The 9,766-nt window shown below is 42.5% G+C and overlaps 1 protein-coding gene and 1 long non-coding RNA gene across 8 annotated transcripts in view; one reads left to right on the top strand and one right to left on the bottom strand.

Moving 5' to 3' along the window:
- Window positions 1-2,145: 2,145 nt before the first annotated feature.
- Window positions 2,146-9,120, bottom strand: MYCBP (MYC binding protein). Its single transcript, XM_014840182.3, has 5 exons — window positions 8,979-9,120; window positions 8,711-8,783; window positions 4,951-4,999; window positions 4,576-4,705; window positions 2,146-3,348 (listed from the first exon to the last, which is right to left on the bottom strand). The coding sequence occupies exons 1-5, from the start codon at window positions 9,060-9,062 to the stop codon at window positions 3,304-3,306; spliced, it is 381 nt and encodes a 126-aa protein (XP_014695668.1). The 5' UTR covers window positions 9,063-9,120; the 3' UTR covers window positions 2,146-3,303.
- A 108-nt stretch (window positions 9,121-9,228) lies between these two features.
- Window positions 9,229-9,766, top strand: part of LOC106830576 (uncharacterized) — a 62,724-nt gene continuing 62,186 nt past the window's right edge. Inside the window, exon 1 of one of the 7 annotated variants that reach the window (XR_011503471.1) lies at window positions 9,229-9,494. This is a non-coding gene — a long non-coding RNA (uncharacterized lncRNA). Of the gene's footprint in view, window positions 9,510-9,766 lie in introns of all 7 variants that reach the window. The other 6 variants (XR_011503470.1, XR_011503469.1, XR_006527807.2 and 3 more) reach the window with 6 other exon arrangements.

The following is a 9,766-nucleotide window of genomic DNA, read 5'->3' as shown; positions in this document are numbered from 1 at the left end:
GACCTCCTTCAGGACAGAGGCCAAAGAAATGAATCATGAAAACAAACCAAAGCAAGCGCTTGTCACCAAATATGTTTGAGAAAGCTGGAGGGATTTTCACTCTTGACAGTCAGGCTTTAGAACTGGAAATCTGACAAAAGAGGATCCTCCTTTTAAAGCGGGAGTGGTGGTCCTGGTTTCCAAAGAAGACTAACTTGCTGGTTATGAAGGGAAAGCGTGGGATGCAGGTGTGGGACTTGGTTATGTTGGAATCTAGAAGTTAAAGGTGGGTCACATCCCTAGAGGTCTAGTCCAGCCTTTCACCTAAAGCGTAAGTCCACTTTACTGCGTCTCTAATAGACAAGCGGCATACGTTTCAGTAGTTCCAAGGGGAGAGAGCTCACTATCTCAAAAGGCAGCCAGTTCCACTGGGGTAAAACTTTAAAAGTCTCCTCTTCAGGCAAAAGTTACACTCCCTGGAGCTTCTAGTGGAACAACACAGGAGTATTTTCATCTTTTTCCTGACAGCCCTTCCATTAGATTGCAGGCTTCATTACCCACTAAGCCTTCTCTGTTCCACATTAAACATACTGAGTTCCTTCAACCATTCCTTCTACTGTGGTGTCCAGTAGATCTTTCTGTGATGCTATAGTAGCAAATGTGGGTTGAGCACGTGAAATGTTGCTACTGTGACTGAGGAACTGAATTTTTAATTTTATTTTAATTGCATTGTATTTTCAAAAGCCCTTTTCCTACTGGTCACTCTCCTTTATATACATTATTTGTCAAATGTCTGGTACCCACAATGCAATACTGACCAATAATAGCCTTCAGGATGACTGGTTAGCACCTGGACAATATTTCTATTAATGCTTTCTAAAATGGAATTAAAAAATATATATCTATAGAGTATTAAGTGGTTCACACTGATAATCGCTGGAACTAGTATTTTGTCAGCAATCCCAGTGCCTAAACTTGTATAACTGCATTTTTTAACATAAATGTAAGACTTGCTATTTCAGCTTTTCAGTGTAAGCACAGAAGTTTGGGTACTCCAAGCTGCCAACTTTCAAGCTTGTTTCAATATAGTCTACCCAGCAGGCCTTCCGACTGTGTGGCACTTACAGATTTGGCCTTACTACTATTTGACCCATATGTAGTCTTTACAATTTGCAAGGTATTTTTATGTCCATTAATTTGATCCTTACAACCACCTGTGAGGTAGGCAAGATATGAAATCTACATTTGAAGCATAGCAGGAACTGAATGAATGGGATCCTTTTCTACTCCATTGAGTATCTCGTATACTGTTGTCATCCAAATCATTGATGGAAATGTTGAAGAGGACCTCCAGAGGCCAGGCTGACCCTGAATTCTTAAATAGCACTGACTGGTACAGCAGTGTAAGCAGGTCAGCTCCACTGAAAAGTGTGATTATCCAGCCAGCAGGTTGCCATTCTATCCAAAAGGATGGCACAAGAGACAGACACCTGACTTACGTAAATATTAATACTGGTCTTGTGGGAAAAAAGCACATGAGGGCTGGCTGCCAGAAAAAATTTCTACTTGTCTGTATCCACAAAGGGACTATCATACCAAATGCTTAAAGAAGCCAAGTCTGCCTCTCTTCCACCCCCATGGGGTCACGTTTTATTCTTCTTATAGTTCTTAGCACATCTTATCCCACCTTGTAATTGCTTATAGACATGTCTTAGAACTACAGCTCATTATCTTTCTAACACCCAGCACTCGGCCCACTGCAGTCCATGTGTGAGCCACTCAAATTGCTAAATGATAAACCATTCAAGTGAATGTTCTTTCAACAGTATCAGCCCCCTCCCCCCCAAACAAACTTGGGACCAGAAGAGGCACAGACCCCTGCCACATTCCTGCCAGCATGACTGATTAAAATGCCCGTATAGTTGGCTTGGTCACAGTTTCCAGCAGGTGCTGAGGCTTTTGCTAGTTAAAGCAGCTTTCACTGGATTGTTTTGTTTTCTCTGTGTGTTTTGACCAAAAAATAAAGACAAGTTCTCTAACAGTAGCAATAGAATACAGGAAATAGGACTACTCCTTAATAATGTGAGTCAATCAATAAGGAAAATAAGTGGTCAATAAAACATCTTTCTGTAGGTCTTCCAAAAGAAAGGAAAAAGGACTAACAAACAAGAATATAGTGCTTTACCATTTACACATCTTTCACATACATTCCATTTGACCCTCACAACAACCCTGTGAGGTAGGCAGCACAGATATTATTCTTCTCATTTAACAGATGAGGAAAGTGAATCTCAGAGCAGTTAACTGATGTGCCCAAGGTTCTACAGGTAGTAAATAATTTGTATTAATATCAGTCTTTGGCCTAAAAATTCAGCACCCAACCTCCCCTCATACTTGCCCTACCTACTTCACAGGGATAATGAAGATAAAATGAATTCAAGGTTAGAAAAATACTTTGAGGGGAAAAAGCACTATATAATTATACCCGCAAACTATAATTTTCCACAATATATGGCTCATTCCCCCTCCTCCTCCCAGCTCGTGCGTGAACCCAGAATTTTATATTGCCTCTGTTCTGTCCTCAACTAAGCAACTACGGCAAGGGGACAGTTACATAAGTTACAATCAGGGTGACTGCTATTATAGCAAATTGAAAACACAGAAAGGCCAATGTGCAGCTAGGACCCACTGAAGCACAGAGCAAAGCAAGGCAACATTATCAGACAGGGCATGATTGCATAGAAGGAAACGTGGTGTCAGAGTTCACACTGGCACCCACACGGTTATCTAAGGCAAAGTGGTGGCAAAGAAGAGTTATTTGTTCCGCATTATATAAACAAGAGCAGAAGATTCCTGGGAACCCGTGCAAAAGCATCTTATGTCACACAGATCTCTCCAGCTGCCTACAGAGAATATAAACAACAGTGTCATCTTCATTTTAAAGAATGACTGTATCTGTGCTTATATCCTGAACTAAACCAAAGAATAGCTCCGTGCTAAACTTCCTTGGCTAAAATACAACCAGTACCATTATTCCTAGTCAGACGAATAAACAGAATGTCTTTGAAGGTAATGAATTAGATGGCTGTGTTTCGAGTTTTTCAGGATTCACTTTGGATTCTCTTGCTTTTAAGACCCAAAGAAAGTTATTTGAGTTTTTATTGGTGATTCTAAGTCTGTGTGTTTATAACAGTTAAAGTGTGATAGGTGATTTTAACATATTAAAAGAGTTCTATAGCATCTGTTCAGAAAAGATTATATACTATACAAACTATTCAAGTCATACAAAACCATTTTTCAGTGTCTTTTCAACTGAGAAGAATCCTATTCAGCACGCTTCTCCTCCTGAGGTGGTTCATACTGAGCAAGCTACGGGGCAAAGACACAGGAGTTTAGGTGAATCTTATTCTAAATTGGGTAAAAAACTTAACAGTAACAAAACAAGTTAACTATTATATTCAACTTAATTACTGAATCTAAGTTTATATTAATATCCCTAGCCTTTTTAAACCATTCACTGATTTAAGATTTAATACAATCAAACCTAATGAAAGCTCTTTTCATATAAATCTTTAAAATTACTGGAAAACTGAAATTTAATTCCAGTTAATGACTGCACTGCTCACATACTTGATATGTAATAATCTGTATCTTCCTAATATAATAAGGTACCTTCTTCCTCTCCACCAAACGTTTACTGGACTTTCTTCCAAAAAGTAGAACAAAAGAATTATGCGACATAGATTAATCTAGCCAGTAGACGAAGAGCAGCTAATGTCTTTGACTTAAAAGGTGCCAAAGAGTTAACTGGCATTTGCCTGCTGTAGAATCTTGGATAACCTAAGTTACTGCATTTTCTTTTATGCGAAGTTGTGGTCCTCTGCAAGAACACTAGGCTAAAATTTTAGTTCCAATTAGCTGTAGGATTTGAGAAGTTAATTAGACTTCACTGTGCTTTAGTTTCCTCACCTATAAAATGGTCTGTGTACCTGTTTCACTGATCTCGCAAAGTTGTTGAGAAGATAAAACATGTTAGGAGAAATGCCTAGAGTAATGTAAAATGCACTATGTGATTCAGAATGTGGTCAAACCTCAGACTTAGAGTTCACTAATTTGAACTTTATGAAAATTCTCACAGGAGTTTAAACGAAGAAAAAACTTCAGCACTAAACAAAATTAAGTGCAAACAAATTTCCAGAGGTACATTAACCCATTACAGGGCCACCATAGAGGACTATGCAGGTTTTGCACTGCACAACAATAAGAGGTGCCATACACAAAGCGATGGCCCTATATTGACCTCCTTAAATAAACTGCTTAAGACTCTGGAATCTCCATGTACTTATAAGCTGCATTAACCAATATTTTCATCTTTTTGTCGGTGCAGGTTCCCAAGAACCTCTTCTTGACCACACTTTGCTTGTCCTATTTACAATGAGTTTGTAGTTTTCCAGACGGGGCACCGGTTTGGCCTTGCAATTGATTGAAATTGATATTCACCTTCCTCCCTCCCTGCTGTCCATTTTAGTGAGATTTTGATCATGTAATCATTAAAGGTGAAGTTATTTTTAAAATGAATTCTTTTTAAAAATTTACCTTTGTTTTCAGTTTTTTATTTTCTTCTACAATAGCTTCATATTTCTCTTTCATTTCTGCCAATTCTAGGCGAAGCAGCTCTATTTCTGGATTTTCTGGGGTAGCAGCTCCTAAGTGATGCTTTAAAAAACTAATATCAAAGTTAAGAATTTACCTGAGCTGAATGAAACTAGTGAAATAGCCCAGGGGTAGCGTCAATATCTCTGATCAGAGTTGCCCCACCCAATGCCAATATTTACCCAGAGATCATCATCCAATAACTGAAAGGAAAGTAACTTTTTCAATAATCAAAAGTATTTTAAGATTATTATCTATATAAAAAATAAGAGTTCCAAAAATAAGGCCTTTTTCTGACTTGAAAGATGAAAAGGATACTCCAAAGCACTATTAGGTTTCTCTGGTTCTTCATATAAGGCTACCAATACTGCAAATCAAAAAGCAGAAAAAGCAACAATTAAAGTCTTAAATTTGAATGGCCGAAATTATATTGCATAACCCAGTAAATATTAAGTGCCTGTTATATGCCAAGCATGTTGCTAGCACTGTCCATACCACGGTGAACAAGACAGAGAAGGTCCCCGTTCTCAGTGAATTTAGTGTCTAATGTAAAACATAAGCAAGGACCTAGACCAAAAAAGTATCAGGCAGCCACCCAGGATAATGGGTTATGGGAGCACGTTGAAAGAACACCTAACTCAGCCCAGGGCACCAGGAAAAGCTCCCTAAAGGAAGAGAAATAAGACCTGAGACCTAGGCGATGAGGATTTCAGATAAAATAGGAAGGCCAGGGGACAAGAAAACAACAGATTGAGGAACTGAAAATTCAAGTATGGCTAGATGGAGTTGTGAACATGTGGCAGGAAAGGAAGCTGGAAAGGTGGTCAGGGGGCAGACTATGGAGGATCCTGCTAGTTCGGTTGGACTTTGATCCTGAGAACAACAAGCATATAATTAAACAGTTTTAAGCAAGAGAGTGACTGGCTCACTCTTGACTGCTCTGTGGAAGATGGATGAGTGGGACAAGGACAAAGGCAGGAAGAGCAGTTAAGAGGCTGATGTGGTAATCCAGTTGAAAAAGATGCTGACCTGCACTAGAGTGATGGAAAGGTGAAAGCAAGGTAGACAAATTTGAGACAAATTTTTGAGAGTCAAGAGGGCTATGGTAATTACTGGAAGAAGCTTTGAATTCAAAATGTTCTTCAAGAATGAAGTTTCACCACATGCTAAATAACCACCAACCAAAACCTTTCCCATTAAGCGACATGCTCAAATCAGCATTAAAATATATACTTTAGTGGTTTCATAGCCAGTAGCTCATGTCAGCACTACCTTGCTCATCTTCTACTGAACAAATTCCGCCTAAAATTTACTACTAAGATAAAAATCTCTAAGACAGAGGTTAATATTTTTGGGCAAGGAACCCTTTGAAAAAGCTGATAAGGGGCTGGCCTGGTGGCACAGTGGTTAAGTGCGCGTGTTCCGCTTCTCGGCGGCCTGGGGTTCGCCGGTTCGGATCCCGGGTGCGGACATGGCACTGCTTGGCAAAAGGCTATGCTGTGGTAGGCATCCCACATATAAAATAGAGCAAGATGGGCATGGATGTTAGCTCATGGCCAGTCTTCCTCAACAAAAAGAGGAAGATTGGCAGTAGTTAGCTCAGGGCTAATCTTCCTGAAAAAAAAAGCTGATAAAAGCCAAAAAATGTAACTACACACAAAAAATGTGCATATTGAGACCCCAAGTTAAGAACTCTTGTTGTAAACCAACTTACATGCTTCCATTTTATTTTTTAGAATTTTAATAACTCATCAAAATAACAGACTATGAAAAATTCAAATGGGCAAGTACTTTTAACATCTTACATTGAGTTCTGATGCTCTTCATCTCTCTAAATATACTTCCAGTGCTATTTTTTGAGAAAGTGGTATATTTGCATCACCACTACCCTCTCCTCTCCTCCCCCTCTCCTTTTAATGTTACAGTATTCTTTAATTTCTGTACTTACTACCTTTTTCTTTAAATTATATACTCAAACCTGTTTCTTCTTCCATTAATTTCCACTGATCTCTACTAAATCCTAATTTTATAAGACATGAATACTCGTACCCATTCTTCCTCTTCTTTCCCCTTCTAAATTTCTGTCTTACAAGGTGGATAATTACAGAACATAATGTAAATGTCAAGTTTCCTGTGCTTTTCTATAGATAAAATATACTTCCTTTTAATCAGACAAGAACTGTATACCCAATGTTCCCCTTTTTGCCTTGACAGCCAGGATTTTTGGAGGTTGATGTAGTGCTCAAAATAACTAAAATGCCTCTTCCAAATGACTTATCTTTATCCATCCTGTCTTAGAGTGTTTTAATGTTAGAAGCAGTTTCAAATCCTCTTGGAAATAAGCTGGATAAAAATTATAAATCTGTGTAAAGTACCTCTGTTTGAAGCTGAAAATCAAATTTTAAATAGATCATCTCAAAACAGACCATGTTATCTGATGTTATGTAGGAGACTGGAAATCTAGGAGATTCAGAGATTAAACACCAGTGGATGTGAGCAAGGGAAAAGAAGCCACCAGTGGTTTCCAGTCCCTCATAAAGGAAAATCCATGTATGGCCACAAAGCTGTACATCTTCACTAACCTCCCACAGTGGTCACTTTTCTGCCCTTTACTTTTCTATCTGTCACTCACTCCCTCCAGCCACCCTGGCCTCCTTACACGTCCTGGAACTCTTGACATCACATACTATTTCATTCAGACCTCTGCTCAAATGTTACTTGAGAGGCCCTTCCCCACCACCCAACATAAGATGGCACACACATCCCACCCCATCACCCTTTATTCCCTTACTTTGTTATGTTTGTATTGATAACACCACCAGCTGACACTATGAGTTTATTTATTATTTGTCTCCCCAACTAGGACATAAGTTCATTCAGAGCAGGGCCTTTTTTTCCACTGCCGTTGTCCCCAGTGCCTAGAACAGGGACCTGAATAAAATGGCTAAAAAAATGAAAGAAATGAACTTGTGGAGTTTTTTTGAGGGGAGTGAACTGATGAAATTCCAAGCATCAGTGACACTTCCAGAGACAGCAGAGCACAGGGCTTTCTTAGAGTAGTCCCTTAATATTTGGTGAAATTTATTTGCAAAGATAGGGAAACCAGTACCTGAACCCAAGGCAGATAACAATTCAAAAATACCGGCTCATGCTTAGGAATTGAAAGCCCTGCTTTCTGCCAAGACTCAAAGTTATTCTTCTCCCAGAATGTTCTTCTAACCTTTGCTTCTGGCCAAAGAGCAGTAGCCAAATTATTTCTCATATGGACCCAGGTCGTCATCCCTGCCAGCTCTTCTGTTCTACACCCTTGAAAGTCCCAGCCAATGAGTGATACATGCAGGCCTTCAAATTACAGCTGAGCTAACGAAATAAGCAGTACCCCGACTGTCTCTTGGAACCCTTCTGTCTCAAGCACCTTACTCATCTACTTAGATCTTGAACGCTGGAGGAAGAGATACAGTGTAACAGTAAGCTTCCATTTTAAAAAGTGAAAACAATATAACCATTTTGATGTGCCCTTAAGCTCTTTAAACTGTAATTCCACTTTAATTATGAAATCTGCACAAAGCAGGAATTGATATAGACGAGGAAACGGGGGTTGAAAAGCCACAGCCAAATTGACTATGAATCGCCTGCTTTGGGGATTAGACTGACTTAGCTACTTCATGGCCCACTTTTCGAATCTGGTAATTTTCCCACTCGCCCTTTGTTCCAGGAAAAATGTCTCTTTATAGGATTTTGAGGACTGCAAAAATTCTAAGGAGGGAGGAATAGGAATCTCAAGGTCTTTAGCACACAGGCTCACTGCGGCTGCTCGAGGCAAAGCAACGGAAGTTGGAGAGACTTTGCAACAGCTGCAAGAGTTTCACTCCCGGCGGGGAGAGTGGTAGCGTGAGCGAGGCTACCCCACCCGGGCGGCGTCCGGCAGCCAGGCGTGCGCCGGGCCCCGCGGCCCACCTTGCTGGGCCCGGGACGGGTCCCACCTGTTCCCCCTCCTTCCCCACGCCCCCGCCATCTGGGGCTCAGCGCCGAGGAGCACGATGAGGGCACGAGGAACCGTCTCCTGGCCCATGCTCACCCTTGGTCAGCGTGTCCAGCACCCCCGACTTCTCCAAATACCTCCGGAACTGCTCGCGCTTCGAGTCGGCGGCCTGAGGAGACACGGCGGGTCAGTGGCCGAAGCCCGGGGGCCGGAGCAGGAAGAAGGCGCTGGGAGTGCGGCAACCCCGCCTCCGCCTCGCCACCTCGGGCCCCCAAAACCTGCGCGCGCGCCCCAGCTCCCACCCGGAGCCGCCCAGCGGCTGGCCACCGCCCGCACGCCCCCAGCCACGCCGCGCCCCCCTCACTTTGTAATGGGCCATAGTGACAGCGGCAGCGGCGTAGCTGGCGCCCGAGACCGTGGCTGGCGGGCTCCGAGCAGCACTGCTCATGCGCGGAAGGGCGCGCGCGCCTGCGCACTTGCCAACCTTGGGCCTGGCTCGCCGGGGTGTGGCCTGTTTTCATGGCGACCGGGACGCTCTGAAAGCCCCGTGGTGGGCTGAGCCGAGGGAGGCTGCGTACGCCCTCCCTTCTGGCTCCCGGAGCAGCACCTCTCCTTCCTTTTCCGGTCGCCGCGGCGACTCGGTTGCTTAGCGAAAGGCGAGGTTTTGGTAACTCGGGACATGTGTGCAGATGGGGCCAAAGATGGGCATGGAGCCCAGGAGCATTAGGACTATTGCCGGGAGGAGGATCTCCGGACACCAGTAGTGGGCGGGCCTGCCTCAATTGGAACCTCGGAAGCTGTGGGCTTCTTGGCTCACTCTGAAAATTTGCCCACAACCGACGCAGGACGTCTTGGCCGACTTGATGTGGGCTTCGGGACGGTGAGCAGCACCGTGGTAATAGCACTTTTCAGCGCTTACTGTGCTAGACACTGTATTAAACACGTGTGTTTCTTATTTTAATCTTCACTATGCCTGAAAGGTAGGTGCTGTTAGTAAAGTGGCGAGGTTAGATGACCAGTGAGTAGCGGAACCAAGACTCCAGTCTGGACGCTGGATCACGATGCTATAAACAGGTGAAAGAAAGCCACCAATCTCTTTAAGAATTTATTGACTAGATGGCAACATTATGACTATATTCAAGACACATCAGG

The sequence above is a fragment of the Equus asinus genome, chromosome 5 (assembly GCF_041296235.1).
Source record: "Equus asinus isolate D_3611 breed Donkey chromosome 5, EquAss-T2T_v2, whole genome shotgun sequence".
Taxonomy (NCBI): domain Eukaryota; kingdom Metazoa; phylum Chordata; class Mammalia; order Perissodactyla; family Equidae; genus Equus; species Equus asinus.
The sequence above is the reverse complement of the archived record's forward strand: the minus strand, read 5'-3'. Positions and strand labels throughout refer to the sequence as shown.